Source organism: Muntiacus reevesi, chromosome 3 (genome assembly GCF_963930625.1).
Source record: "Muntiacus reevesi chromosome 3, mMunRee1.1, whole genome shotgun sequence".
Taxonomy (NCBI): Eukaryota; Metazoa; Chordata; class Mammalia; order Artiodactyla; family Cervidae; genus Muntiacus; species Muntiacus reevesi.
In genome coordinates, this window is record NC_089251.1 from 80,044,602 (window position 1) to 80,072,236 (window position 27,635).

At 40.3% G+C, this 27,635-nt stretch overlaps 1 protein-coding gene across 6 annotated transcripts in view; it reads left to right on the plus strand.

The window, feature by feature from the left end:
- Positions 1-27,635, plus strand: part of SLC8A1 (solute carrier family 8 member A1) — a 371,900-nt gene that overhangs the window by 320,506 nt on the left and 23,759 nt on the right. For all 6 annotated transcript variants that reach the window (XM_065929380.1, XM_065929379.1, XM_065929382.1 and 3 more), the window contains one exon: positions 6,575-6,850. In XM_065929380.1, the coding sequence (XP_065785452.1) occupies positions 6,575-6,850 (276 nt within the window). The remainder of the gene's footprint in view (positions 1-6,574; positions 6,851-27,635) is intronic.

Below are 27,635 nucleotides of genomic sequence, written 5' to 3' on the forward strand. Positions count from 1 at the left end.
GCAGCATTACATTCTACAGCACGGGGCATTAGAATAATTCTCAGATTTAGACTTTGAATCAGTGTGCAGTGATCAATGCTGTATTCCTCGAGTTGCTTCAGCAAGACATCATGGGAAGTAAAATGTTCCATGGGCTGTGAGATCAAGTCCCAACTCAGCCACTTACTGACTGTGTCATTATTTTAGAAAAGTCACTTAAAGTCTCTAAACTTCAGCCTCTTCATCTGTACGATGGGATTAATGATGCCTGCCTCACAGGATTATTGTAGGGATTAAATAAGATCGGATTTGTGAAAAAATTTAGCTCAGTGTATGACATTTAGTAGACACCCCATTATGTTCTCTCCCTTTGTTCTGCCTGTTTTTCTTAAAGCTGCTCAGGGAAGCTGCAGTGATAACAGCTCATTCAAACAGAATATAGATTCTGTGCAATTAGTGTCCTCAGATCCTATTGATCTACTGCCTTTCTTCTGACAAGTAACAGTGGTGGAAGATGGCACACCAGTCTGTAAAGGGGTTTGCAGTTTTACAAAGGACTTGGGCATTTCCTCTCGGTCCTCACAATAGCCCTGTGATGTGGGAGTGTAGAAACTTTTCTGACTGAAGAGGAATTGGGGCCTAGGATGGCCAAGCGTCTTGCCCCAAACCAAGCTATCAGAACCAGAAATTGATTTAAGTCTTAGGAATCTTCTGAACCAAATGTCCACTGCACCTAGCAGCCTCTATTTCTGGTTCTACAAGTTCTCCCTGAGGCCAAACCTTGAGTGCCTTATAGAAGGATACAAATTAACACCTGGCTTACTTTGTTTTTAAATATTTGTTTATTTATTTGGCTGTGCTGGGTCTAAGTTGCAGTATGAGGGATTTTTAGCTGTGGCATGCAGGATCTTTAAGTTGCAATATATGGGATCTAGTTCCCTGACCAGGGATTGAAGCCAGGTCCCATGCACTGGGAGGAGAGAGTCTTAGCCACTGGACTGCCAGGGAAGTCTCTGCCTGGTTTACATTAGATGCTGTAAAATGTGCAGTTGTATAATGTCCAGGGGTTGCCTTTCATGGTCCATTAATTGAGCTGATGATGTCTTAGTTCTCATGCTGCAGAGCAGGGCCAGGGAAAGTACTATTATATCAATAGTTGAAGTCAGCTCTCTCCACTCTGTATAGTTTTAATGATTTGGCTACTTTTGTAGTTATATTTAGGAAGTCCAACATGTATCAAGGAGACCACTTAAAAGGCCATGGGAAGGATTAGTGAAATACAGTTTGTTTGTTATCTTCCCATTAGTGAAGTCCATAAAACTGAAAAGAAGGATTCTGAGATAAGAGGACCCTTTGCTTCGAATTCTATAAAAGGAAACCAACCAACCTGCCTGTTCCTTTGTTAATGCAGAAGAGAAACTCGAAAAAATCACCTAGCGTCCGGTAATGCTGAGCTGGCAAACATACAGAAACAGCAAATTACTATCATCTTTACCATCACATAAGAGATGTTCCAGGTGCTTTTTTTTTTTTTTTTTTAATGCTCCACTGCTCTTTGCAAGGTGCACACTTTTAAGTATAATACAGATGCTGATGAATGAACACAGTATTTCTTTGTCCTTCTCCAAGACAGGGTAATTGTGCATCATACATGGCAGTCAGGGGTCATTTTTAATATTTAAATGACATCTGAGTTGGAGATTAAAATTTATAAAGAGCAGTGAGATCCCAGGAAAAATGATGGGAAGCCACTTCTACTTTCAAATGCAATAAAACAGATGGGCCTCCCAGTCCAGATTTAAGCATTAAAATGTTTAAGATTTCTTATAATGCTAGAAGCCTACAGAGGGAAATTCTCTCTCTCTCTCTATCACACACACACACACACACACATATTTTGCATTGCAAACTTACAGGTCATAAAGTTAATTCCAGAGGGCAATATCAGATTTTGTTTTTAAAAGCCTAGAGTGTCACCTTAGGACCCAGCACCTTGACTAAGCAATTAGATAATGATGGGGAAACACCATAACAATACTAACTGGAGGAAAATAATGATCCCGACCATGATAATCATTACCTTGAAATATCCTCAAACATTTTGCAGAGATGATCTAATTATTCCCTTGCACGTCCCTCCTGGGAATGGGTGTTATTATTTCCATCTTGAAGACAAATATAATATCCACTCTTGATTTATAAGTGTCATTTCTTATGAGAAGCTTCATTATTTGTTTTCTTTTCATCTTCATAATATGAGATTTAGACACCCGAAATTAACTTTGTAGAGTTAGAGGCAGAATGATCTGTGTTTCTGTGAATGATTGATTAAAATCTAGTGTTTTCTAAACTGTTTTAATCATGCATGCATGATGTGAGCATAATAAGTCGCTTCCTTCATGCCCGACTCTTTGCAACACTATGGACTGTGGCCTGCCAACTTCCTCTCTCCATAGAACTCTCCAGGCAAGAATACTGGGATGGATTGCCATGGCCTTCACCAAGGGGTCTTCCAGACCCAGGAATCGAACCTGTATCTCTTATGTCTTCTGCACTGGCAGGCGGGTTCTTGACCATTCACACCACCTGGGAATCATATCCCCTATAAAATCTTAAAATCTTTACAAATATAGAAATTTTGAAGAATCAGATACGAAAATATAATTAAAAGTTCTAGTGCTTTCTCTGAGCTTTCCTAGGGTACATGCAGCACCACCCCACCCACCCCCCACCCCACCCCCGCCCTGGAACTTTAGATTGAGAAATAGGAAGAGGAGGTACAGAAAAAATTAACATGGTCCTCTTTTTCGTGCCTCCACCACCCCCCGCCAAATAAGACCTGACAACTGCAACTCTCGCAGTGAGTTTCACCTGAAACTCAAGTGGAGGGTAAGAGGGAAATGAGAAGAAAGGTGAAATGAAGTGGAACTGAAGGTCAAACCCATTTCACTTGCCTTCACTAATCAAGGTTATTTTACAACTTGCAATGCCTTCAAAAAGCTTAAACAATAGATGCTTGCCTGAGATGTTTTAGGCTGTGTCTAGTTGGAACTGAGCTGATTAAGACTGGATGGAACCACTGACCCTCCAGTTGGGCATGCATGAGTGCCCACTCAGTGACCTTTTGAACATTATGCCTGTGCAGAACCAAGATTACTGCATCTTTGTCCAATCACCTTTCTCCGTTCTCCCCATGTTCCAGACTACCTTCTTCTTTATTCGTCATCCCGTAAATATCCAAACCCTCTGCTTTCAAAAGGCAGATTTGAGATTTGTCCTCCTGTCTCCCCACTTGGCTGCCTTGGGAATAAACCTTCCCTTTACTGCAAACCTCAGCCTCTCAGTGGCTTGGCTTGCTATTCTTAGGGCAAAATGAATCTGGTTCGGTAACAGTAGGAAAAAAAAGAAGAAATGATAAGGAAACAAGAAAGGAGTAGGTAATCAAAACACTGAGTGGCTGTTCCTACCTGTCAGTGCTATGATATAGGATGTTTCCAAAGGGGCTGTATAGTTTGCTAGGACTGCCATAACAGAACACCCCAGACTGTAGCTTACACAATAGAAATGTATTTTCTCAGTTCTAGAGGATGAAGGTCCAAGGTCATGGTTTTGATGGGTTCAGCTTCTCCTGAAGCTTCTTTCCTTGACTTGGGAGAAGGAAGGGCTTCCTTCTTACTGTGTCCTCACATGGTTGTTCCTCCATGAGCATGTGCCCTTGCTGTCTCCCTGTGTATCCCAGTTCCCCCTTACAAGTACACCAGTCAGACTGGTTTAGGGGTCACCCTAGCAGCCCATGTCTTTAAGCCCCTCTGTCCAAATACAGTCATATTCTTGGGTACTGGGAGCCGGGCTGAGTCTGGAGGAGACACAGTTCAGCCCATAACATGTGCTTTCACTTAAAAACATCTTCGACTTTCAGGCAAGGGAGATATTAAAAATGCAATAATAACCATACAGCATAAGCACTGTTCAGATGGTTGTTAAAAGATAAACTGAGGCACATTATAAGCTTTTAAGACTTTATTTGACCAAACATGGATTCACAAGAAGCAAGAAGCAAGAAGATTGTCCGATTGGCTCTAGCTTAAGCAGTTGCCTTACTTGTGAAAGTTGGCTCTTTGCGATTGGTGACTCCTCAATTTCATTTTCTCCAGTACTAGTGTATGTATCGGAATTACCTCTGGCTGAGGTTTTGGCTTGCTTACATCCATTCCTAACTAAGGCATTAGAGTCACCCTAGTGTAATGGCCAAATGGCCTCCTTGGTCACTTACTTTAACATCGTCACCCACACTTTCTCCCTCTAGTGAGTCTCACTTTTTTCCATCTGTTACCGAGTCAAGTCCTCGTTAGTCTCCAAAGTTGATTCCATCCATGTTCTGGGGGCTTCTTCCTGAGAGCTTACTCCAGATCTTCCAAAGCCTCAGACAGGGCTACTTTCTCTGTGGATGCCCAAAGTGTGTCTGTGTCTGCATAATCATTTCTGACCTTGTGCTTACTAAAGAGTGACCCAATGCCTCTTTTCTCGTCCTGTAAGATGACAGATGACAAAACCAGACACGCCTCGTGTTTTGTGAGAGCCACTTTTCTTTCAAAGCTCCTCTGCTTTGAGCTGCCTCAGATGGCCTCTCCACAGAGAGTCTGGTGAAGGGCACACACATTGGCCCCATGCTGGCAATCTCAGATCTTGCAGTCAGCTGGGAAGTGTGGCCGCCCCACCTGCTGCCAGCTGCATTAGTTGGAAGGACAGTGGATCCCTGATGACAAGATTTTGGAAGGTAGTGGTGGTGAAATAAAGTCTCAAGGAGTTCTTTCCAAAGTGGCCACAAAACACAGAAATATTTGTTAGCCCCTACTTCAGGAAGAGTTGATATTCAAGAAGAGTTGAAAATATGTGAATGGGGATTATATCCCTGTGTTGTTGCTGTTCATTTGCTAAGTCATGTCTGACTCCTTGTGACCACATGGACTGCAGCACAGTAGGCTCTTCTGTCCTCCACTATCTCCTGGATTTTGCTCAAACTCATGTCCATTGAGTTGGTGATGCTACCACTATTTCACAATATCTCATTGTAAATGAAGTCTCTGTCTTAAAGCACTATTATTGATTTCCTGACTTCTTTAAAGAGTAACCCTGAATTTCTTGGTAGTATTATTTGATATTTGATTATAATGCATTGATAGTATCATGTGACATAATTGGCAAAATTGGTATGGGTGTATCCATTATGTAATTAAGTACTTAAATTGAGTCAGTAGGAATCCAAACACATTCATTTAACTTAGCCAGGTTATTGCATATGCTGGAGATGAGATCAAACACTAAAGACACAAAAATGTCCTGCCCTTGACAAGTTCACAGTCACAAACAGGTACAATCTAGAGACTGGTTCTCAAACTGAGCATGTGTGGGAATCACCTGGACGACTTGTTCAGACACCTCCCCCTTCATCCCCTCCCCCCTAGTTTTTGATACAGTGGGGCCAGGAATTTGCATTTCTAAAAAAAATTCTTGATGCTGCTGCCACTGTTCTGGGACCACACTTTGGGAACCAGTGATCCAGTGTTACCAGTGTCGGGGGGCTATGGAAGCTTTGAGAAGTTCCCAGCATGGCTGGAGGGAGAGGGGGTGGGGGTTAGAGAGAGTTTCACAGAGGCAGTGATGTTTTAAAGAATAAATGGGGAGGCAGTTAGGATATGTCAAGCACTGCTGCTGCTGCTGCTGCTGCTAAGTCGCTTCAGTCGTGTCTGACTCTGCAACCCCACAGATGGCAGCCCACCACGCTCCTCTGTCCCTGGGATTCTCCAGGCAAGAATACTGGAATAGGTAGCCATTTCCTCTCCAATGCATGCACGCATTTAAAGAAGCTTCAGTCGTGTCTGACTCTGTGCGACCCTATGGACAGCAGCCCACCAGGCTCCTCTGTCCACGGGATTCTCTAGGCAAGAATACTGGAGTAGGTTGCCATTTCCTTTTCCATGCCAAGCACATTTGGTTCTAAAGGATAAAACTAGGAGAAAGTACATTACATACAGTTTTTTTTTTTTTTTAATGTGAATAATTCCGTTTGGCCGGGATGAAGTTTGAGTTTGAAGTAGCTGCAGGAGATAAAGCTGGAGAAATATGCAGGGCTCAGAGGGCTCTGTTAGAACATGGTCCTATTGAGATCATGTAGCCATGAATCCCCAAAGCCAGACTCCAAGCTGGAAAGAAAGATTCCTGGTAGAAGAATTGTCAGTTATCTTTCATTAAAAGAGACTTCTTTCTAAGACTGGACATGACTTTCCTGGTTTTGGGGAGAAATCCTGTTCATTTCTATGAAATGATAGCTCTCACTGGAGGTGACATGAGAGTAGAAAGTGTGTATTGTTTGCACATCACTGGAACTGGTTGGGGCTTAAGTTTTTGCCGTTGTTTCCTGAAGTATGTCCATACCTTAATAATTATTTGGTTGATTATGATTGGCTATTGGAAAACCCAAAGCTTCACCCGCCTCTCAGGCAAGGGCTAAAAAGCCTGGGAAGAAGAAAGTGGGAGAGAAGGGAAGCTGAGAGCACAGGTTTTGATGGAATATCCTCCATCCCTTTCTCTCTAGGGGAAGATGACGATGACGACGAATGTGGGGAGGAGAAGCTGCCCTCCTGTTTTGACTACGTGATGCACTTTCTGACTGTGTTCTGGAAGGTCCTCTTCGCCTTTGTCCCCCCGACAGAGTACTGGAACGGCTGGGCATGTTTCATCGTCTCCATTCTCATGATTGGCCTACTGACAGCTTTCATTGGAGACCTCGCTTCCCACTTCGGCTGCACCATCGGCCTGAAGGATTCCGTGACTGCGGTGGTGTTCGTCGCGCTTGGAACCTCAGTGCCAGGTAGGGAATACATGCCTATGTGGTTGCCTCAGAAATGGAAGCCCTTTCACCTCCTTGACCTTTTTGTTCCTGCGGTTTCGAGGGCTGTGCTAACAAACCCAGCCGATGAAAGACAAAAGCCCAAAGCTATGCATGATGTCACTGCCAGCACATTGTCATGGCATTTCTCAAGGTTAGAAAGCTGGTCAGTGTCATCATGCTGACAGTGTACCATTCCCAGAGGGCCTGCCTGCCTGCCCAGAGAGAGCAGACTGATTTGATGGCTAGATTGATAGGTCAGCTTCCTATTACAATTAGAACTTTGAAAAACACAGCTGCAGAATCATCTTTAAGAACAAAATTTCTGTCTTCCATGTATTTAGTCAAGTTAGGATCAAGCACTCACTGTATTTGTTGGGTGGTTTAGTCACTAAATCGCGTGACTAATCTGACTCTTCTGAACACATGGACTGTAGGCTGCTAGGCCTCTTTGTCCATGGGATTCTCCAGGCAAGAACACTAGAGTGGGTTGCCATTTCCTTCGCCAGAGGATCTTCCCAACCCAGGAACCAAACCCAGGTCTCCCACATTGCAGGCAAATTCTTTACCGACTGAGCTATGAAGATAAACATTTAAGACCTGACAAGATGTTCTCTTGACCCAAATATTAATGGGAGTAAATAAAAAATTCACATTAACCAGAAAAAGGAAGAAGTCATCCTGACCAAAGTGAGCAGACCAAGTGGACATCCCTTCATGTATTCCTATAAGCTGAATTTTTCTTCCAACCTACAAGCTATAGCTCATTATGTATACTCACTCTTCTGAGTAAGGTAGCCTTCTCCTCAACATTACTTTGAGAGCAGTAATTTTCAAACTTTGTTGGGCATCAAAATTACCTCAGAGCTTGTTTAAAAAATGCAAGTGCCTGAGAGCCATGGAATTGAAAGGTCTAAAGAAGGGCCCAAAATATGTGTTAAGCTCCCAGGTGATTCACATGTGTATATCAACACATCAGAGTTTATTATAACTCAGGTTCTGGACCCACTCTCCAGCACTGGTTGACATCTTGACAGAGTTATAGCCTCAACTGAGAGTAACAAGACTTGTGTCTCTATTGACAGAAAGTCAGTGACAAGAGTTGCAGTGGACTTGGGAAAAGGCAAGACTTGCAGGGAGATATAGCTATTCCCTTCCCACCTTCCACACTTGCCAGAGCCTTAATAAAAATGCTGTGACTTCTACTAACACTTGACATAGTTGGCAACCTGACTTTTGGTTTTTGAGACTGAAAACAAGCACAGTTGAACCATGATTTCTTGATCGAGATCATTAGTTGTTCTTCTCGGGTATTTATTATCTCTGTGACTATGGATAGATTACTTCTCTGAGCCTCGATTTCTTCATTTATGAACTAGGGACAACCATACTTAACTTGCAGAATGAGGGTAAGGATTGGGAAAATGCCTGTAAATTATACAGCTAGTAAAGCATCTGGGACATAGAAGGAATTCCATAAAAAAGCAGCTTTTGTGACTATGGTGTTGAATGGCTAAAGATGGCCTGATGAGTATGAATCCAGACCCTTCAGCCTTGAGAAACAAGGGATGGATGAAGTGTCCAGATTTACACTGGTCAGCCACAGCACTTGGTGTTACACAAGTGACTGACGGTTTGAAAGTCTTGATCATGCTGGGCTCAGCATGGTTTAGGGGTTCCACTGAGTTCATGCAGGAGCCAAGCGATTATGAGTGCTCTTCCTCCCACCTTAGTGAGCAGGGCTGTGCAAATTCTTCCTGTTGATTGCTGACCCTCAGAAGAGAGTAGATTCCCCCTTAAAACCAGCTGTATTCCAACAGATCTGTATTTGGTCTTTAATTTTTTCTAAAAATGACCAGAAATGTAGCAAGCAAGAGGAAAAACTAAAAATATTCTTCAGTTGCTTTGTTTAGAGAACATGTACACAACCACAGGGCCTAAGCATTATGGTCAGCCCTAGCTCTGTCTCAGGTTACTATAGGAGAATGTCAGGGGATCTTCTTTCCTTAAGGCTTAAGTCACTATACAAAACGGTGCCCAAGTCAGTGCACACTCTTGATCGTGGGTTTAACCCTTGAGGAGAATATGTGCAAATTTTGTTAATGAAGGCAAAATTAGATCTCATGACAGTTATTCAAAATTAGCCTGAAGTTCTGATAAGTCAGCAATAGGGCCTACCAAATGCATCTCTTACTTTAAAAGGGATTGAAAAGAAAATGCTTTTTCTACATGAAATCCTTGGGTCTGAAAATGTTTTGGGGTGTTTTTCTTTTTTTCTTCATTCATATCAATATCTCAAAGCTGGCTCCTTTTGCTATATATCAGTCTCCCAGCATGGCTCTGTATCTCATATCTGAATGAACCCTTTTGAACATTATCGAAGCTGTATGATTAAAATTTCTTGTGTGACATGGAATGTGGATTACAGTAAACCCTAGTGCTTGAAGTTATTTGTACTCCCACTTAAAAACCAGTGCAGAACCCAAGTAGGGGTGTCAAGAGGTGAAAAAGCCTGTGGGATTATACAGCAGAGTCTAGTTGTCAAAATGGTTTCCCTGCATTACCATAAATTCTTCCCATTGGGAAGCAGATTTCTTTGCTCTGTTAGTGGGAGAATTCATATAACTTGCTGTAATATTAACTGTGCAGTGTACTCCCCAAACGATATATTCACAGCTAATCTCAAATGATCATATCTACATAAACAGACATTCCCTCCCCCCCACCTCAGAAAACTGCAAATTGTTCATTCAGCATCTTGTTCAATATTTCTGACTTCATCCTTCAATCCTGATGATTCGGAGCAGTGCTTCATTATATCTCTTGACTTCTTAGAGGGAAAAAAATGCTATTCTTCCAAAATGACAAAGCCCAGTTGCTATGGTCAGAAGAATAAAGAAAACTGATTCTTTTCACTTACAGCCTACCATTTGTTGGTCCTAGAGCCCAGCTCTTTCTCTAGGCTGACATCTTACCAGTTTTCCTAAGGTAGAAAGGCTCCTGGTTAGTGTTTGATAAACTGCTGCCTCCTCTGATGTGAGAATGAGATTCTTAGATTGTGATGGCATTTGAGCATTGAAAAGCTTTGCTACTAGTCCTCTCAACTCAGGGTGGAATTAAATATCTATGTACCTCATTAATGGTATGTTCTTACCATATACAAAATCTTGGAAAAAAGAGCTTATGACTTTGCAGATGAGACAGAGCTTCTTCATACCAATTGGTTGTGAGATTTTATTATTAACCTACCAGCAGAGAAGGACTCCTGACAGCCCTCAGGTGTGCCTGTATAAACTTAAAGACCCATACCTGTTCATAGAGGAAGAGTCTTTTCTCCTGACTCACCCTTCCACAGAGCTGCCTTTCTGGAGAAGAAGGGGGCTTCCCAAACAGTGTGTTCCCACCTCCTCATGTTGGAGTGAACCAGAGACTGGTCTCCAGCCCTCTTCTTGGTCCATGGTCACTCCCTGGGCCATTGTCCCAGTCTCCAAGTCTTAATTACCATTGACACACCAGTGAGTACCAAGTGTACATCCCCAACTTCAACTTATCCCTGAGTTCTGGATTCGAATACTAACTGCTTTCCTATATCCATACTGGATGTGAAATTCACAGCTGAAAAGCGCCATATACCAAATAGAACTGTTGCTTTCTACTGCCCAGGTGCTTTATCTTTCACCCAAACCTGTTCTTTCTAGATCTTGCCTTTCCCTGGAAAATAGTATCACCTGCCCAGGTGTTCCTGACTCCTTTGTCCTCACCCCCAGTGAATTGATTCATAACTCCTGCAGATCTTTCCTCTACCACCTATATTGATCAGACCTACTTAACTGTCTCTCCCATAGTCATGCTAGTCTAGGCAACTGTTTTTCCTCACTCTAACCCCTGGAGTAGCCTCCTATCTGCCTCCATTCTTCTCCTAGAGATGACTTTAAGATGTAAATCAGATCACATTTCTCCTTAAAATCTCAGTCTTTCTCTTCCACTTAGGATAAACTTCAAAAGCATCACTCTGGCTTACAAAGACCATATGATTTGGTCCCTGCCTGTCTCTCCTGTTTACCTCCTTGCCCACTGTTTTTCAGCATTCCCTGGTGGCTCAGTTGGTAAAGAATCCACCTGCAATACAGGAGACCCAGGTTAGTTCCCTGGGTGGGGAAGATACCCTGGAGAAGGAAATGGCAACCCGCTCCAGTACTCTTGCCTGGAGCCTCGTAGGCTATAGTCCATGGAGTCGCAAAGAGTTGCACATGACTGAGCATGGTCTTTTTACTGTCTTTCATGTGCCAAGTACATTCCTTTCTCGTGGTTTCACTAGCTGTCTAAAATGCTCTTCCCCTTCATTTGCACAAGATTGGCTGTCTTCAGTTATATCTCATCGTAAATGTCACCTCTTCAAAGAGACCTTCCCTGACCATACCATATGAAGTAGTCACCCAGTTTTCCTGTGTTATATCACCCTCTTTGATATTGAGTGTTTATAACTTTCTGGATTTTTTTAGTCTGTTTTTGAATATTATCTTTGGCCTACTTTCCCCACTGAAATGTTTCATAGGGGCAGAAACTTTGCTTTTTTTCCTCTATTACATCCCTGGCTCCTAGAGTGATTCCTAGTTAGCATATAAATAATGCAATTAGGTGTGTGTATATGTTTGTATATGTGTGCTGTATATATAAATTAATGTACTATCGTTTACACATGAGTATGAATTGGTCTGTCGGATTGCTTTCTTCATAACACCTTGCAGAGACAGCTAAGAATTAGAGTCAAGGGAGATGAATAGCTGTTTCTATAGTGTAGTTTATTTTTGAAGAATAGGATATATCTGAGTAGGTTATTGTAATAAGAAGGGGCTAAGGTAAATTTCAAAGCACTAAGCATATCAGAATGGAAACAATGTTTTCTCATTCATAGTTGTGACTATGGTGGGAACTGTGAGGAGCAAGATATTATCTCTTCATTCTTTTCTCTCCTGTAATCTCTGCTTCCAAGACCCAGAACTCAGGCCAGAACTGTTAGAAACTTTAGGTATAAAAAGTGCCTAAACAGGCAGTTTGCAGTGGATTGGCATAAGTTCATAACCATGTTATATCACATTGCTTCTCTGGAAATACAGGTTTGAAATACCAAAGGTTAATGGGTAAGAAGCAACATTTGGAACCTAGCCTTTTTTGTACTCGGAATGATCTTTAATTGGCAATCTTTTAGCACACAGTCATTTTACTTGAATAAGACTTGGGTATATTAAGACAAGCTTATACATCAGATTCCAAATATGAACTTTTTTCTTTCATCTCTAGCTCCTTTTGAATCAACCCAAATAGAAGTAAGTATTCTTCTTTAATTACAGAGAAAACTCTGAGATGTTGATGGGTTGAGAATAGTTTGACCTGAGTCCTGTCTTGGTCTTTCTTCATATATCTTGATTGGGCTTGTGCCCAAAGCTTGCCTACTGCTCACTTCATCTTCTCTTTACTGACTGTTTACTTTTGGGACCAGAACAGTTTAAAAATTGGGCATTCTAGGCTATTCCTGAGCCACTGGCATTGTCTGACTTCTGTTTCCTTCCAGTATTATGATTATCCTTTGAGCTCTGTCAAGTAAGAATTATTTTACCCTAGAGATTTTAAGGCATGAAGGAGAAGGAAATAGACAATTTTAGAGGTTTTGCCCTATTTTCTGCATGGAATCTTTTTTTAAGATAATCTTTATATCAGATCATCTGTCATTTTCAAGTTACCACTTCCAGACTTTTAAATACCATAGGATGTATATGATATAAAACTAGCTATACTAGCCATTCACTTTGCTCTCTGATTGCAGTGTTAGTGAATATGAACCACGGGGGTATAGAAACAAGAACTTTTAAAAAAATATATTTTATTGGAGTATAGTTCCTTTACAGTGTTTTGTTAGCTTCTGTTGTGTAGTAAAGTGAATCAGTTATACACATACATATTCACTCTTTTTTTGACTTCTAGACGTCTGTATTTTTTTAATTGAAGGAAAATTGCTTTACAATGCTGTGTTGGTTTCTGAATCAGTCATAATTATATATATACACATGTCCCCTCCCTCCTGAACTTCCCCCTCCCCCCTCCTCCCCCTCCTAGGTTATCACAAAGCAGGGTTCAGCTCCCTGCATCCTACAGCAAATTTCCGAGGGTTATCTGTTTTGCATATGGTAATGTATGTGTTTTAATACTCCTCTCTCAGTTTGCCCCACCCTCTCCCTCCACAGCTATGTCAACAAATCTGTTCTCTACGTCTTCATCTCTATTGCTACACTACAAGGTTCATCCGTACCATTTTTCTAGATTCCATATATATGTGTTAATATATAATATTAATGTTTCTCTTTCTTACTTCATTCTGAATAACAGGCTCTTAAGTTCATCCACCTCCCTACAGCTGACTCAAATTTGTTCCTCTGTGTGGCTGAATAATATTCCATTGTATACATGTACCATATCTATATCCACTCATCTGTCAGTGGACATATTGACTCTTTTTAAAATTTCCTCCCCATTTAGGAGACCACAGAGCATTGAATAGAGTTCCTTGTGCTATATGCAGTAGGTTCTCATTATCTGTTTTTTACATAGTAGTGTATATATATCAACCCTAATCTCCCAATTTGTCCCCCACCTTGATAGCCATAAATTTGTTCTCTACATCTGTGACTCTATTTCTGCTTTGCAAATAAGTTCATCTGTACAGTTTTTCTAGATTCAACATATAATTAATACTAAATGATATTTGTTTTTCTCTTTCTGACTTACTTCACTCTGAATGACAGTTTCTAAGTCCATCCTCATCCCTGCAAATGGCACTATTTTTTTTTTTATGGCCAAGTAAGATTCCATTGTATATATGTACCACACTGTCTTTATTTCTCTGATAAACATTTAAGTTGCTTCCATGTCCTAGCTATTGTAAACAGTGCTGCAGGGAACACTGAGGTGCATGCATCCTTTCAAATTCTGGTTTTTTGATTCAGTTTTGTTTTTTGATATTGAGCTGCATGAGTTGTTTGTATATTTTGGAAATTAGTTCCTTGTCACTTGCTTTATTTACAAATATTTTCTACCCTCCTGAGGGTTGCCTTTTCATTTTGTTCATGGCTTCCTTTGCTGTGAAAACAAAAAGCGCTTTAAAAAAAAACCAAAACATTTTATTTTGTATTGAGGTATAGATGATTAACAAACAATGTTGTGATGGTTTCAGGTGAATAGCGAAGGGACTCAGCCGTACATAGACATGTATCCATTTTCCCCCAAACTCCCCTCCCATCCAGGCTGCCACATAACATTGAGCAGAGTTCATGTGCTATACATGCTATACAATAAGTCCTGGTTGGTTATTCATTTTAAATGTAGCAGTGTGTACACACTCATACCAAACTTCCTGACTATCCTTTCCTCCAATCTTTCCTCCCAGGCAACCACAAGTTCATTCCCAAAGTCTCAAAGTCTGTTTCTATTTTGAAAGTAAGTTCATTTAAATCATTTCTTTTTAGATTCCACATATTAGGGATGCCATATGATGTTTCTCCTTCTCTGTCTGACTTACTTCACTAAATATGACACTCTCAAGGTCCATTCATGTTGCTGTTAATGACATTATTTCATTGTTTTTAGTGACTGGGTAATATTCCATTGTATATATGTACCATATCTTCTTTATCCATTCCTCTGTCAATGTACATTTAGGTTGATTCTATGCCTTGTAATATGCCTTGGCTATTATAAACAGCACTGCAATGAATATTGGGGTGCATGTATCTTTTCAGATCATGTTTTTGTCCAGATATATGCCCAAGAGTGGGACTGCAGGGTCACATTGTAGGTCTATTTTTATTTTTTAAGGAATCTCCATACTGTTCTCCATAGTGGCTGTACCAATTTACATTACTACCATCAGTGCAGGAAAGCTCCATTCTCAACACACCCTCTCAAGCATTTATTTGTGGATATTTTTTGGACAGCCATTCTTGCTGTTGTGAGTGACATCTCATTGTAGTTTTGATTTCCATTTCTCTAATAATGAGTGATGTTGAACATCTTTTCATGTGCCTATTGGCTATCTGCATGTCTTCTTTGGAGAAATGTCTATTTAAGTCTTCTGCCCACTTTTTGAGTGGGTTGTTTGTTTTGATACTGTTAAGCTTCATGAGCTGTTATGTAAATTTTGGAGACTAATCTCTTATCAGTCACATCATTTGTAAATATTTTCTCCCAGTCTGTGGGTTGTCTTTTTGTTTATTGTTTCTTTTGCTATGTAAAAGCTTTTGAGTTTAAGTAGGTCCCATTGTTTATTTTTCTTATTTCCATTACTAGCCAGTGAATCAAAAGAGAACTTGCTATGATTTATGTCAGAGAGTGTTCTGCCTGTATTTCCCTCTAAGAGTTTTATAGTATCTAGCCTTACATTTAGATCTTTAATTCATTTTGAGTTTATTTTTGTGTACAGAGTTAGGAAGCATTCTAATTTCATTCTTTTATAATACATGCGGCTGTCAAGTTTTCCCAGCACCATTCATTGAAAAGATTGTCTTTTCTCTGTTGTATATTCTTGCCTCCTTTGTCACAGATTAGGGGGTCATAGGTGTATGGGTTTATCTCTGGACGTTCTCTCCTGTTTCATTGATTTATATTTCTGTTTTTGTGCCAGTACCATACTATTTTGATAACTGTAGCTTTGTAGTATAGTCTGAAGTCAGGGAACCTGATTCCTCCAGCTCCAATTTTTCCCTCAAGATTGCTTTGGCTCTTTGGGGTCTTCCATACATATTTTGTTCTAACTCTGTGAAAAATACCATTGGTAATTTGATAGGAATTGCATTAAATCTGTAGATTGCCTTGTGCAATAGAATAATTTTCACAATATTGATTCTTTCAATCCAGTGACATGGTTTATGTTTCCATCTGTTTGAGTCATCTTTGTCTTCTTTCATCACTTGCTTAGTTTTCCAAGTACATTTCTTTTACTTCCTTAGGTAGGTTTATTCCTAGGTATGTTACGCTTTTTGACACATGGAATATGGGATTGTCTCCTTAATTTCTCTTTTGATCTTTCATTGCTAGTGTTCAGGAATGCAAAATGTTTCCATACCTTTATTTTGTTTCTTGAAATTTAATCAGATTTGTTGATGAGCTCTAGTAGTTTTCTTGTGGCATCATTATAATTTTTTATGTATAGTATCATGTCATCTGCAAACAGTGACAGTTTTACTTCTTTTCCAGTTTGGATTCCTTTTATTTCTTATCTGATTGCTGTAGGTAGGACTTTCAAAACTTTGTTGAATTATAGCATCAAGAGTGTACATCCTTGTCTTGTTCCTGATCTTAGAGGAAATACTTTTAGTTTTTCACCATTGAGAATGATGCTTGCTCTGGGTTTATCTTATATGGCTTTTATTATATTAAGGTAGGTTCCCTCTGTGTCCACTTTCTGGAGAGATTTTATCATAAACGAGTGTTGAATTTTGTCAAAAGCTTTTCATGTCTCTATTGAGATAATCATATGTTTTTTAATCTTTAATTTGTTAATATGGTGTATCACATTGATTGATTGGCATATATTGAAAAATCTTTGCATCCATGGGATAAATCCCACTCAATCATGGTGTATGATCTGTTTAACATTGTTGGATTCTGTTTGTAGTATTTTGTTAAGGATTTTTGCATCTATGTTCATCAGTGATATGGGCCTGTAGTTTTCTGTTTTGTGTGATCTCTTTGTCTGTTCTTGGTATCGGGCTGATAGTAACCTCATAGAATGGCCCTGGGAATGTTCCTTCCTCTGAAATTTGTTAGAAGAGTTTGAAAAGGATGGTTATTAGTTCTTTTATAAATGTTTGATAAAATTCAGCTGTGAAAAGAGCTGGTCCTGCACTTTGTTTTAGATGATTCAATTGTTAGATGAGAAAACTAAGACTTACAGAAAAATGGTTTGGCCATATTTGGGCCAAGTTTATATCAATGGTAAATTATGGAATCCATATTATCTCATAGTACTTAAATCTGGTATTTAACCACTTTCTCATCCCACCTGGGATTTAGTTGCAAAGTAAGCGTGGCAGATATTCTTTCCCATATAGTTTATGATTCGGGGGATATTACACTTTTGCCTTCATTTTAGTATTTTCCATTTTTAAAATATGCAACAGTGGATTATATTCAAGCTCCTAGAGATCTGATACTACATTATTCTCTGGCATCAAACACCTCATAGAGTCCATGCTTCAAAAAACTTCAGAAAGTAGTAAAGACCTAATCCTCTATTCATAGATTCTTAACATTTCCTACATGTAAATTTGAAAACATTAGATGACTGGAAACTCTTAAGCATGTTCAGTTCTGACTCAGCTGGTGAAAAATAGCATGCCAAGATAATCTTCATCAGCACAGCCGCGTGCTGCTAATTTAAGTGACCACAAGGGAGGTTGGGTCATTCTGACTCTAGCTACAAGCTGCCTGTGATACAAGGTTGCCCAGGCACTGGGGTCAGTGGAACCCAGGAAGGACATACTGGGGACACTCTCTCAGCAGTCAGGTTCTGTGAAGACCTACTGGAAACTTTGGAAACCAACTTTCAATGTTTAGCAGAAGTGGGAGCCCTGGGAGCAGAATTTCTAGAGGTTACTGTCCAAAACACCTATCCATGCACATACTCATTCTGTCGCAACCTAAGCAAAGATAGGGGGTCAGAAGGCAACACAGTAGCATAGTACCCCACCCAAAAGAAAACTCTTTCTCAGGGGAAGTAATACCCAGTCATTCTGAATTCCCCAGTCATCTGAGCTACCTTGGAGACAGCAGGAATCAGACTGCTTCAGTCTCTTCCTCTTCATTCTACTTTAAACAGATTTCATGTTCTTATTGCTGAGCTCACAGATTAACTGGTTCATAGTCTCAGTCCCAGAAAAGTTATACAAAATCTTCTCTCAGTACCATCTTAGTGAACATGCACCAACAGAGTATAAAAGAACACAAACTTCAGATTCAGGTAGCCCTGAGTTCAAACCCACTTACCCCCTGCTTACTAGAAGCATATTACTTAATTTCTCTCAGCCTTAGTTTCTTAAACTGCATAAGTGGGGACATGAAAATCTACCTCAGAGTTGAGGACTATATAAGAACACCTTTATAGTGCAGGATATTACATATAGTTGACCTGATAAGAAAGTTAGATCTCTTTCCCCTTCTACTTCAATGTACTGGTAAATGGGTTTAGGATTCCCACAGTATTTTTAGCTCTGCTATTTTCCAGCCGTTGAAAAAAAATGGAAAGCCAAGAAAACTCTTAGTGTATGTTCATTACTATCCTTTGTTAAGAATTCTGATGATGCGGACATCCCCAAATGTATTCCTGCTCCTGCAGTGTCACTGACTCTCTGTGAGATTTACCCTCCAAGCACTGGCATTTCAACTTAGAGCAAGTAGGAGAGACAGTGCCACAGCTCCAGTGTGTGTACATATTAAATTGGATGGTTACCATTTCACATCAACTTGCATGGGAATGAAAACAGAATTACTTTACTCTGAGCCAAGATTTCCCAATGGCTATGGTGACAGTTCTCCCAAGAGGACCCTAAAGGGCAGGTATATTTTGTTTTCAAATGCTCTAATATGCAGTCAGTTTCTTGGCCACCAGCAAAGGTCAGGACTGTTGACAATGGGCCCTCTGATCTGTAGTCAGGCCAAGAGGCAAAGATACCCAGGGACACGGCCAGGGGAGCAGCCCTGGTCAGCCCTAGTCACTCAAATGTCTTTCCATGGAACCTTATCTGAATCTCACACCAGTGGGAAGCTGCCTGGGGGTAAAACACTCTGTACTTTCCAGAGAACTTTCCCACGAATGAGTGATGTCATTAGAATTGAAGGGAGCCTATGAAAGCAAAACTTTACAAGGACAGAGCAAGACGGAGGGAGGCCAGACACCAGATTTCACAAGATTTGCTCCATAAATGCCATAAGCACTGCCTATTATCCTAAATAAAAATAAACTGTATGCAACAGGCCCAAAAGCTTTTGTAAAAGCCAGTCTGGGAAAGACCCATTTCAAAATTTTATTTCCATCCTTTATCCCTTTTGCTCAAAAGAAAAGCTTGTATTCAATCCTCTTAGTTTTTTCATTGGCCATTACAGTCCTTCTATTTTTCTCAAATGGTAGCACTGCATGGGCACCTGGCCTTGTACACCAGGCTAGGGAGAGACCAGGATGATAAAAGGAATGTCCATCTAACAGGAGGTGGTCCAGAGAGTAGGAGGTCTCGGCGTGTGCCAGGCTTCACCTGCAGCTTGGCAGTCTTAGGATCAGGGTCCCAACCTCACACGAGCCGCCTTCACTGAGTTCCACAACGATCACAGTGTAAGAGAAAGGGAGTTAAAAATATTTCATCCTACTCTTAACTGGGCCTTTGTATAAACTCTAGGTCAGCCAAATAAGAACACCTGGCAGGAATACCATACTATTGAGGGGCATATGTGTGTGTGTGTGTGTTTGGGTGTGTATGTGTGTGTACGTGTGTGTGTATGTGTGTATGTGTGCATGTGTGTGTATGTATGTGTATCTGCGTGTATGTGTATATATGTGTGTATATCTGTGTGTATGTGTGTGTGTGTGTCTGTGTCTGTGTATGTGTATATGTGTGTGTGCATGTGTGTGTTTGTGTGTATGTGTGTGTGTTTGTGTATGTGTGTGTGAGCATGTGTGCGTGTGCATGTGTGTGCATGCATGTGTGCATGTGTGTATGTATGTGTGTGTGCATGTGTGTATGTGTGTGTGCATGTGTGTGTCTGTGTGTATATATGTGTGTGTATCTGTGTGTACGTGTGTGTATGTGTATGTGTGTGTGTTTGTGTGTGTATGTGTGTATATGTGTGTGTGTTTGTGTGTGTGCATGTGTGTGTATGTGTGCATGTGTATGACTGTGTGTGTGTGTGCATGTGTGTGTGTATGTGTGTGTGCATTTGTGCATGTGCATGTGTATGTGTGTGCATGTTTGTGTGTGCGTGTGTGTTTGTGCATGTTTGTGTGTGCATATGTGTGCATGTGTGTGTGCATGTTTGTGTGTGTGTGCATATGTGTGTGTGTGTGTTTTGTGTCTGAAGACTTGGTGTTGTGGGTATGCGTTGCAGACAAATGTAAACTTTCTTTTTTCTCTCTCAAGTTGCATTCCAAAGAGAGTGAGCATCCAGTGCAGGGAAAGCATATTAGGCAGATTCGCTCCATGGGGGTTAGTGAAAGTGGGGGTCTCTACTGAATGACCATGAACAATGTACAGGTGATGACTCTCATTTCTCCCTTCGCACATTTGAAAATAAGATAGTGCTGATTCATGTCAATGTATGACAAAAACCACTACAATAGTGTAAAGTAATTAGCCTCCAACTAATAAAAATAAATGAAAAAAAAAAAGAAAATAAGATAACGAAAATGACAGTTTTCAAGGGCCACTCTTTTTTTTTCCCTTTCAAATTTAGGCCCCAAACTGCATTTTTAAGCCATTTTATTGAGGCGTTACTCACATACCATAAAATTGGTATGTGAACTATACAATTCAGTGTTTTTTTTCCCTAAATTTACTATGTTGTGCAACCATTACCCTGATCCAGTTTTAGAATGTTTCATTACCACAGTAAGATCCTTCATGCCCATATAGAGGTAATCTCCATTTCCACCTTCAGCCCCAAATAACTGCTAACATACATTCTGACTGCACAGATTTGTCTTTTCTCAATATTTAACAAGGACCAATTTTAGCATAAAAATGTCATGAATTCTCTATATGATAGTAATTATACTTGTTATACATAATATTAGGGATACACCATGGAGTCTATAGGATTTATGAGTTTTGTTTTATTCATTACACAATCTCTACAGACATGTACAGTCTATGCATGTGAGATGTTTTTGGTCTTCATTGCTTTGTGCATATATGAATTTGTGTGCCTTTTAAAACAACTCATAACACTTCTGCCAACAGTAACCCTGACCTATATGTTAGGGATTTCTGGGAGAAAATTTCACGCAGTGGTACTCAGAATTAGCACCATGAACCTTGAGATTGTTGTTGTTCAGTCGCTAAGCTGTGTCCAACTCTTTACAACCCCATGGGCTGCAGCATGCCAGGTTTCCCTGTCCTTCACTATCTCCTGGAGTTTGCTTAAACTCATGTTCATTGAGTCAGTGATGCCATCCAACCATCCCATCTTCTGTCACCCTATTCTCTTCCAGCCCTCAATCTTTCCCATCATCAGGGTCCTTTCTAATGAGTCAGCTCTTCACATCAGGTGGCCAAAGTGTTGGAGCTTCAGCATCAGTCCTTCCAATGAATACTCAGGGTTGATTTCCTTTAGGATTGACTGGTTTGATCTCCTTGCAATCCAAAGGACTCTCCTGATGCTTCTCCAGCACTGCAGTTCAAAAGGATCAGTTCTTCAGCACTCAGCCTTCTTTATGATCCAACTCTCACATCTGTGCATGACTACTGAAAAAACCGTAGTTTTGACTATGCTGATCTTTGTTGGCAAAGTGATGTGTCTGATTTTTAATATATTGACCAGTTTTGTCATAGCTTTTCTTCCAAGAAGCATGTGTCTTTTAATTTCATGGTTGCTGACATCATATGCAGTGATTTTGAAGCCCAAGAAAATAAATTCTGCCACTGTTTCTATTTTTCTCCATTTATTGCCATGGAGTAATGGGACTGGATGTTATGATCTTAGTTTTTTGAATGTTGAGTTTTAAGCCAGCTTTTTCACTCTCCTCTTTTATCAAGAGGCTTTTTGGTTGGTTCCTCTTTGCTTTCTGTCACTTAGGGTGGTATCATCTGCATATCTGAGGTTGTTGATGTTTCTCCCAGAAATCTTGATTCCAGCTTGTGAGTCATTCAGTCCAGCATTTCACATGATGCACTCTGCATATAAGTTAAATAAGAGAGTAAAATATACTGTCTTGACATACTCCTTTTCAAATTTTAAACTAGTCTGTTGTTCATGTCCGGTTCTAACTGTTGCTTCTTGACCTGCATACAGGTCTCTCAGGTGGTCTAGTATCCCCATTGCTTTAAGAATTTTTCACAGTTTGTTGTGATCCACACAGTTAAAGTTTAGCATAGTCAATGAAGCAGAAGTAAATGTTTTTCTGGAATTCTTTTTGCTTTATCTATGATCCAGCAGATGTTGGCAATTTTATAACTGGTTCCTCTGCCTTTTCTAAATCTAGCTTGTACATCTGGAATTTCTTAGTTCATGTACTGTTTATGCCTAGCTAGAAGGATTCTGAGCATTATCTTGCTAGCATGTGAAATTAGTGTAGTTGTACAATAGTTTGAACATTCTTAGGCATTGCCCTTCTTTGCACTTCACTTATAATAAAAACTTAAAAAGTCCTTCAGTTAGTTGATCATAACACAGTACTGAGGAGGCAAACTTCAGCTCTTATTCTCATCCATGGTCCCAGTATGTCACCTTGTAGGCCCCTAGAATCAATTCAAATCCATGGAAACCATTAGGAACAGAGACGAAGGTCTGTAGAACAGAGGCATGTGCCAGGACCTCCCTGCCCAAAGAATGACATGTTTTTATTAAAATGTTGTTAAATTTTATTTTATTAAAATGTTGTTCCTGAACTAACTTTACTGTGTGTTATAAAAAAGCATCATTTAATTGCCATGTCATGGGTACCGCATGAGCAGCAAAATAAATTTAAGACCCATTGGTATTTTTAGAAAAGGCAGATGAAATGCTAACTCAATTTACAAGGCAGATCTTTCATGTGACTATAGAAGAATTTTAGTATCTGTTGGGAATAGTGCATATTCTGGCTATGAAATCATGGTGCTCGGCATTTATGCACGATGCCAGCTGGAACACCATCGAGGCTCCTTAGCACACAGACCTCACATCCTGCCTCTTCCCAGGAAGGAAACATAAGTTATGTATGACTGTTTATATTCTGCTTTATTCCAGAAAAGGATTTAAATCTATACAACACTTTATATGGTTCAGCCACATTTTCTGACACATCATCCAGAAATGCTGATCTCATTGGTGACCATATTTGATAACCTTTGTTTAACTCGGTACCTATAAATCCAGTGTTTTGTGCACAGGGAGAAAAGAGCTTATTTTGGTTCAGTTATTTACAAGCAAGAAATTATGTGGTATTTTCTGCCCCCCTCTCCCCTCCTCTGCCCTCTGAAGCCCAGGGGGCTCTTTGGCATGGTCCTCCATAAATTTCAAGCTATTATTAGGTTATCCCTGTTTAAGAAAAAACATGTGAGTTGAGATAACAAGCAGGGCTTGCTGTCATTCCAAACTAAAAGGATCCCCACTGGGGTCCACAAATGGGCCCAGCAGAGGACTAATTATGCCTTTTCATTCCTGAGTTACAGTTGCAAAAGAAAAGTCACTGTAAATGTGCACAAAGATTGTGAAAATGCCATTCTCTGAAGGATTCTAGGCATGGTGATGCTTCAGAGGGTTGAAATATGGCAAACCAGAGCCCCTAAACTAACCCACTGTGGTTTGCCCGCCCCTTTGGTGGTGACGGGGGGTATGTATATACCCTGCTTTTGCTCCAGGCTTATCAGAAATAGCATTTGGGCTTTTTTATCTTTTTGTATCTTGTCCATAATTTTCCTTAAAAGTACATGCATATAATTATTTTTAGCCCCTTATAGTTTCTTTGTATCTTGTTACTTGAGGAGATGTTTGTCCAGATGCAAGCACAGCCGCAAAGGTCTCAGGTCCCAGCCTGTGTTATTATGACCGGAAGTGAAGTGAAAGTCGGTCGGTCATGTCCTACTCTTTGCGACCCCATGGACTATGCAGACCATGGAACTCTCCAGGCCAGAATACTTGGAGTGGGTGGCCATTCCCTTATCCAGGGGATCTTCCCAACCCAGGGATCGAACTGAGGTCTCTCACATTGCAGGCAGATTCTTTATCAGCTGAGCCACAAGGGAAGCCTTGAATATTCAAGGGAATACTTGAATATTATGACTGGAATAGTCAATAAATGATCCACACCAAGGTATCAATGATTAATGATTTCATGAGGGCAGAGCATTGCATTGAACACAAAACAGTAATACACTTGGATAGCTTCATTGTTCAGAAGGTATATTTGTGTAATTATCTCTTTGATATCCCAGCAGCCTTGGGAGTTGGGCAGTCTCGTTATGTGAGGTTCAGAGCATGGGGTAAAATGTCACAAGAACAGGATTTGATCAAGGATCCTAGGAACAAGACTGCAGCATGAAGACCTGGGCATGGGCATCACAGAATGTGGTTCTAAACCCTCCTTCTGCATTCACAGCTCATCGCCCTAGAGCACTTCAGTTTCCTCCCCTGAAAAAAATAGTAGGGCTGATGGTACTCCTCCCAGCCACTTCCCACCTCTGAATTGTTGGGAAGAACAAGTAGTGTAACATCTGTGGCAGTGCTTTAAAAATTGTAAGATGTTGTACAACTAAGAGCTATTTATCAAAAGACATTTATTAAGTACTAAGCTGTGCTGGTGCCTGAGAGAGACAAGGACAAAACATGACATAAGAGCTCAGCCTTATCACATATTCCTAGCAGCTTAGAGAGAGCCCTACCCCTTATTCTCTGGTCTTCGCATTACAGATGACATCTCTAGTAAGAAGCCAAGTACAAATGATGATAGACCTGGGCCGACAACTCTTCCTAGACATCTCAAGGGTACAAATCTCTTAACAAGCTTGTGAAAAGTATTTGTCAGGTCCAGTGAATATGCAAAGCAATTCTGTGGGTTGAAGTCAATAAAATCAACTGTTAGTAAATAAAATATGTTGCTGTGACAGAAGATACAAAATTAAAAGAGGATTTTGGCCTTGCTCTACCATCCTTCATTGCTTGACAGGAGGGATTGGAAGGAAACCAATACAGACATTATCTCTTCCGGGCTGGCCCTCGGAATACTTTTATAGTGGGTGAAATTTGTTTTTTAGAATTCTTATTTCACTATATGGACTGTCCTGAGCACTTTCTTGTGTATGGGCCCTAGGTCAGCCCCTGATAGGCGGGAAATACCCTGTTCATCTCTTCCATACCCCTTCCTCACCCTTTACATATAGCTGATTTGCGTATAATATGTGTGATGACTTCCATCTAAGGGTTTGAGTACCATATCCATGACTACTGAAAGAACCAGAAAAAAAATCAACCATCTATCCCTTCCCAGATAGACTCCATTGTTTAGATGAGACAATGTTTTAATATATATTTAAGAGCCTTTTAATAACATAAGTACTAAATACATTCTTTCTAAATATAATCAGTTCAGTTCAGTTGCTCAGTCGTGTCTGACTCTCTACGACCCCATGAACTGCAGCACGCCAAGTCTCTCTGTCCATCACCAACTCCCGGAGACCACCCAAACCCATGTCTATTGAGTCAGTGATGTCATCCAACCATCTCATCCTCTTTTCGTCCCCTTCTCCTCTTGCCCTCAATCTTTCCCAGCATCAGGGTCTTTACAAATGAGTCAGCTCTTTGCATCAGGTGACCACAGTATTGAAGTTTCAGCTTCCACATCAGTCCTTCCAATGAACACCCAGGACTGATCTCCTTTAGGATGGACTGGTTGGATCTCCTTGCAGTCCAAGGGACTCTCCAACATCACAGTTCAAAATCATCAATACTTAGGCACTTAGTCCAACTCTCACATCCATACATGACCACTGGAAAAACCATAGCCTTGACTAGACAGACTTTTGTTGGCAAAGTAATGTCTCTGCTTTTTTCTAGGTTGGTCATAACTTTCCTTCCAAGGAGTAAGTGTCTTTTAGTTTCATGACTGCAATCATCATCTGAAGTGATTTTGGAACCCAGAAAAATAAAGTCAGCCACTGTTTCCACTGTTTCCCTATCTATTTGCCATGAAGTGATGGGACCGGATGCCATGATCTTAGTTTTCTGATTGTTGAGCTTTAAGCCAACTTTTTCACTCTCCTCCTTTACTTTCATCAAGAGGCTCTTTAGTTCCTCTTCACTTTCTGCCATAAGGGTGGTATCATCTGCATATCTGAGGTTATTGGTATTTCTCCCAGCAATCCTGATTCCAGCTTGTGCTCCCTCCAGCCCAGCATTTCTCACGATGTACTCTGCATATAAGTTAAATAAGCAGAGTGACAATATACAGCCTTGATGTACTCCTTTTCCTATTTGGAAACAGTCTGCTGTTCCATGTCCAGTTCTAACTGTTGCTTCCTGACCTGCATTACAGATTTCTTAAGAGGCAGGTCAGGTGGTCTGGTATTCCCATCTCTTTCAGAATTTTCCACAGTTTATTGTGATCCACACAGTCAAAGGCTTTGGCATAGTCAATAAAGCAGAAATAGATGTTTTTCTGGAACTCTCTTGGTTTTTCGATGATCCAGCGGATGTTGGCAATTTGATCTCTGGTTCCTCTGCCTTTTCTAAAACCAGCTTGAACATATGGAAGTTCCTGGTTCACGTATTTCTAAAGCCTGACTTGGAGAATTTTGAGCATTACTTAACTATCATGTGAGATGAGTGCAATTGTGCAGCAGTTTGAGCATTCTTTGGGATTGCATTTCTTTGGGATTGGAATGAAAACTGACCTTTCCCAGTCCTGTGGCCACTGCTGAATTTTCCAAATTTGCTGGCATATTGAGTGCAGCACTTTCACAGCATCATCTTTTAGGATTTGAAATGGCTCAACTGGAATTCCATCACCTCCACTAGCTTTGTTTGTAGTGATGCTTCCTAAGGCCCACTTGACTTCACATTCCAGGATGTCTGGCTCTAGGTGAGTGATCACACCATCATGATTATCTGGGTCATGAAGATCTTTTTTGTACAGTTCTGTATATTCTTGCCACCTCTTCTTATTATCTTCTGCTTCTGTTAGGTCCCTACCATTTCTGTCCTTTACTGAGCCCATCTTCGCATGAAATTTTCCCTTGGTATCTCTGATTTTCTTGAAGCGATCTCTAGTCTTTCCCATTCTATAGTTTTCCTCTATTTCTTTGCATTGATCGCTGAGGAAGGCTTTCTTATCTCTCCTCGCTATTCTTTGGAACTCTGCATTCAAATGAGTATATCTTTCCTTTTCTCCTTTGCTTTTCGCTTCCCTTCTTCTCACAGCTATTTGTAAAGCCTAATAGGAAATATTAAGAAGCAAAAAATGCAAAAGAAGTATAATCCCAACATTCATTTGCATTCTTATATCTGTCTTTCAAGTTTTAGTATGTTACATTTATTTTTCATTTGTCATTTTAGAGTATTAAACCAAAGAATCTGAAGTTAGGTTTCTATACACAGGAAGATTATTTTATCTTACATACTGTTCCCCTCTTGAAGGGGTCAAGGATGTATGTGGTAAGAGTGGGACCAAAGACCATGGTGACAGGCTTCTCTATTCCTTCTCAGCTAAATAACTGTACTGAATGAAATTGGTCTCACAGTCATCAGAAACTTCCTTTCGAGGCCATGTTAGTTTTTCCGTTTATATCACAAAGTGGGGTATATGTTTACCAAATTTGAAAGGACAGAGAGCAAATGGTAGAAGACATAAATCATTCATAGCCTTACCACCTAGAGATAAATGCTGTTAACACTGAAATGAGTATTTATACATACACTAGTTGTGCATACTGAAATTTACATTGTTTTGTTTTTTCTCATGAAAATTGATTATTTTATGTCATTTATTTTTTATTGGGTACCTCAAAAGCTATATAAGCATAATTGCTATATTTAA